At 41.5% G+C, this 4,308-nt stretch overlaps 1 protein-coding gene across 2 annotated transcripts in view; it reads left to right on the forward strand.

The window, feature by feature from the left end:
- The window catches only part of CDC42BPB (CDC42 binding protein kinase beta), a 53,221-nt gene extending 49,118 nt beyond the window's left edge, over positions 1-4,103 (forward strand). For both annotated transcript variants that reach the window (XM_069950248.1, XM_069950249.1), the window contains 2 exons: positions 205-260; positions 1,065-4,103. In XM_069950248.1, coding sequence (XP_069806349.1) covers positions 205-260; positions 1,065-1,196 — 188 coding nt within the window. In that variant the 3' untranslated portion in view covers positions 1,197-4,103. The remainder of the gene's footprint in view (positions 1-204; positions 261-1,064) is intronic.
- Positions 4,104-4,308: the final 205 nt, after the last annotated feature.

A 4,308-nucleotide genomic window follows, 5' to 3' on the forward strand; every position in this document is an offset into this window, starting at 1 on the left:
TTGACCTATGTTAGAACTGCCATCAATAAGCATTGCAGACAGCGGCCACGTGTGGTGAACACTAAATGTGCATGTTAGTAGAACATCCAGCACCACTTATCTCACAGGGAGACCAATCAATATGTTAGGTGATCTCCCTCCTAAGATGTCTGGCCATGATTCTATACAGCATTATTACTAACCGAAAATACATTTGTCTGGCAGGAACCGGTGATTCATCAAGGAGTATATCAGATGCTGATCCAGACCTGGAAAGAGAGGTAATCTATCCCCAACTGTGCATGTGGCTAAGCTAGTTTTTCCATATACGACAACCGTGAACAGGACATGGGTCACACAGCTACTGAAAGTGAATGGGATTGCATTGTGATCCACAGTCAGTAGGCGATATTGCATCAATCTCTAGTGACTGATGGGTTGCATCCCAATCAATTTCAACATGACATGGCAACATGTAGCCTTAGTCTGACCACTAGGATCCATCCTGCGCAGTGATTTGTATTAGACCGGGTTCACACTGTGGTGGTCTTGGATTTTAGAGGCCAGAAAAAAAATATAGAATTTTCGAACTTTTCTTTTTCCCCCATGATTGGCTGCTGTTTTGGCAATCGGTCATTCTTTTTAAATGCAACACAAAAGTGGCGAAAAAGTGGCTTAGAATACAAAGAGCTGCTTTAAGACTTAAAGTAGAGATGAGCAAATGTCAAGCACACTTGGGTCTCTCCGAACCCGATTATGTGGCATTTGGTTAAGCTGGGTTCACACTACGTTTTTTTGCAATCCGTTTTTGTTTTTTTCAAAAAACAGATGCGTGTGTGCATCCTTTTTTCGATTGAATTCCACTCTAAAAAAAAGTACACAAAAACGTAGTCGATCTCCTTTTTGTGTCTGTATCCATGTTTCCAACTTTTTTTAGCCACAGGTAACCAAATGCCCAAAACTTGGGTTTACGGACCTAAGTGTACTTATAATTTTTGCTTCTCTACAATTTAGCCTTGACTCCGCAGTCTATGCTTAAATTCACACACAACATGTGTATTTACTCCCCATTTTGTCTCACACAGCCGGATTCGGACTCCACCAAACATTCCACCCCTTCAAACAGCTCCAACCCCAGCAGCCCACCAAGCCCCAACTCCCCGCATAGGAACCAACTAACGCTGGACGGCCTGGATCAGTCCGCCTGTGACGCATAGCATCCGTTCGCTTTGGAGATGTGATCTTTTTAGTGTGTCAGTCCCATGCAATAGTGCCAAGATGTGTTGCACGGACCCCCCCTTCCCCTCCCCCCTTATTGTAGATACAACGTAAAGGTTAAAAAAAAAAAAGAGGGGTTTAATATATGTGATTGAGCTTTTATATGCAAAATGAGTTCAGCGTTTCTAATATCCGTTCTGCTCGATTCGTTTTACACTACGGAGACCTTATAGGAAGTTTTTATTTTGTACATTTTTTTTCCTTTTATATATATATATATAATCGTCACTCTTTTGTATGATGCTGCTAGTTTCGGGGGGAGGGGGGACGCAACAAAAGGAAATTACGGAAGCTGCTGCCGCAATACGTAAACTGGTATCAGTGACAGGAGGGTTAGGAACGCGTGTGACGTAGGAAGAGTATAGGAACGTGTAGGTGGGTATAGGGGCTCGGCCCTTAGTGCAAATAGGAAAGGAAGAGACACTCTGTCTGGTCAGAGGAGATGGGGTTGGCGTCTAGTGTTGCAACTACTACCCCTAGTATTTGCTGATAGGGCACGTTAGGAGTGGTAGTTGAGCCAAAGCAGGAAGCGGACCACTGGCTGTGAAATATGTTCTCTCAGATCAGTATTTAAATCCTAATTCATTGTAATAAAATTGCGCCATAGTTATATAAAAACTCTAAATGTTTGTTAGGTTTTTACTTTTTTTATTTTTTGCTTTTTTATGTTGCGTACGTGCTGAGGTGTACAATTACCTACACGCAGCGAAGGCAGGCATCATTCTCACTAGTTTGGGCTCACGGAGGATTGAGGCGTTCTGTGACTCGCCTCTCGGTGATATCACTTAGCTTGTAATCGCGCAGGCGATAGATGCACCCTAGAAATTCACATTGTACTCACCCCAGTCCTTCCCCCAGGTGGCGACACTGTACGGGGGAGATTGTAAATGGTAAGTGCATGTTCACTTTTCAACATTTATCGATGAGTATTTAGGAAGTCTGGAGAGGTTGCCTTGAATTGTCTTGCAGCCAGAGCTGCACTCAAGCTGTTACTTAAGCCTCTTTTCTGGAAAGTGGGTGGGGCTTAGCAAGAGGGGCGGGCCAACACTGTTGCTTAAAATATATAGCAAGATGTACCAAATGTATTAAGAGGCCTGTGCCTTCTAATAGGGTTGTGTACAAAATTGCTTTCCCCTCAAAACTGCACCATCCATGTCCAGAAGCTTGTATCAGGATTATGACATATATTTGAGCTGCAATACCACACACAAACCGATTACAAAAGCACTGCTGTTTCTGGTAGAAATCACATGGCAGCTTTCTTCTAGAAACAGCACTACTCTTGTGCTCAGTTGGGGTGTAGTATTGCAGTTCGTTTCCACTCAAGTGAATGGAGCTGAATTGTAATACCACATATGACCTGAGGACAGGGGTGGTGCTGTTTTTGGAAGATAGCAGCCATATTTTTCTAATCCTGAATAACCCCTTTAATACATTCCCCCTTAATCAATTTAAATCTTCAACCCTGTGGACTGCATGGTAAATCTGCAGCAGATGCTGCAGTGTGAGATGTGTCCAAAAGTGAATGTGCACTGTCCCTCCTAACCCCCATCTCCCCTTCTATGTCGACAAACCAGCCCCAAGTGGCAGTCATAATGTCATGAACCTGTCTCCATTCCATATTTTTAAACATGCAAATCCATCCTACCTGTGAATCAGTCACTGACTACGTTGCATTTACATTTTTAAAATTTTTGCATTTTTTCCTTTTATTTAAATTCTACAAATGTAACCATTTTACAAGGTTTTACGAGGATCCCAGATAGGACCAAGCAGATTTTTTTTTAGCGGACCATTAATAATTTTCACTGCCATCTGGACCTGCAGCTTGTTTAGTTTTGCAGGGACTCGAGATAAATGCTGCTTTTTTTTTTTTATTAAAATGGCATCTTCAATGTTTTGAGGTCCTCCCCAGCACGGGAGCAGGAGACCTTTTTAACCCTTGCTTGCATGAGGACACATGAGTATTATCGTCAGATTAGATTTCACACATCACATGTATATTTTGCTTCAGTTGTGCCGCTGGCATGTGCCCGCCCCTCCCCTCTGCGTGTATATTTAATCTTCATGCTTCCATGTATAATACATTTTATAATCCAAGAGCCGTGACCATGTTCCATTAAAAGCTTGTAATTTTAAAAAAAATTATTTTTTTTTTTCCTGTGCGTGTGGCAGATCTATGTCGTCACTGTCATGACTAGCGTGCCTTTCGTGCCAATTCTCTTTGACAGTTGGATTGTCAGTAATTTAAATTTGCTTCGATCCGTTGGGCTAATGATGATTTATTTTTTTCTCTGATACACTGTATAGGACTTGCACTTATTTTTAAGTTTTTAAAATAAAAAAAAAAAGTGATGTAGTCTCCAAGGACTTCTGTTGCGTGATTGGTCTGGCTGAGGGAGGAGAAGCCTCTTATCAGGGGCCACACACTACTGCTATGGAGGGGTCTGGTTTTTAATTTTTTTTTTTTTTTTTTTTTTTTTTTAATTTTTATGTAAGTTGTCTTTGTAATTATGAATTGTAAGATTTTTATTTTTTTTTTTTTTTTAAACATGTGACCTGTTAATAAATCCGCAGTGAGCAGTTCTGACCGTCATTCTGGTCTGTCTTTGACATATTAAACCTTATTACACGGAGGCACACGTGTCCTGTTTGAATATAGTTCTTTGGTTTGGGGGGGGGGGGTATATGTTGTATATACTTAGCAGCAAGGACTCATAAAAAACTGAATCCACCGATCACTGACTGAAGATACAAAGAATACAGTGTAAGAAGAAATGTCGGTTTTCATATGTTGTCTAAAATTTTAATGTAACTTATTAATAAAAAAAAAAGTGACAGTTACATTTTGTCTTTTTGTTATGTACTTCCTCTTTAAAAGGGGAGGTCCAGCCCCCTCTGTCCCGCCCTAGCTGTCACTGGGCATGGGCGGGTCTAGTAGTGGCGACCCGCCCACCGTGTAAAGTGCATAATAGCTGAGCATTGGCATACAGGCAATTTTCATGGCACATCCTCAAACCCCTCAGTGCACATCATTAAGCCATCGTGGTC

Source organism: Dendropsophus ebraccatus, chromosome 13 (assembly GCF_027789765.1).
Source record: "Dendropsophus ebraccatus isolate aDenEbr1 chromosome 13, aDenEbr1.pat, whole genome shotgun sequence".
NCBI lineage: Eukaryota > Metazoa > Chordata > Amphibia > Anura > Hylidae > Dendropsophus > Dendropsophus ebraccatus.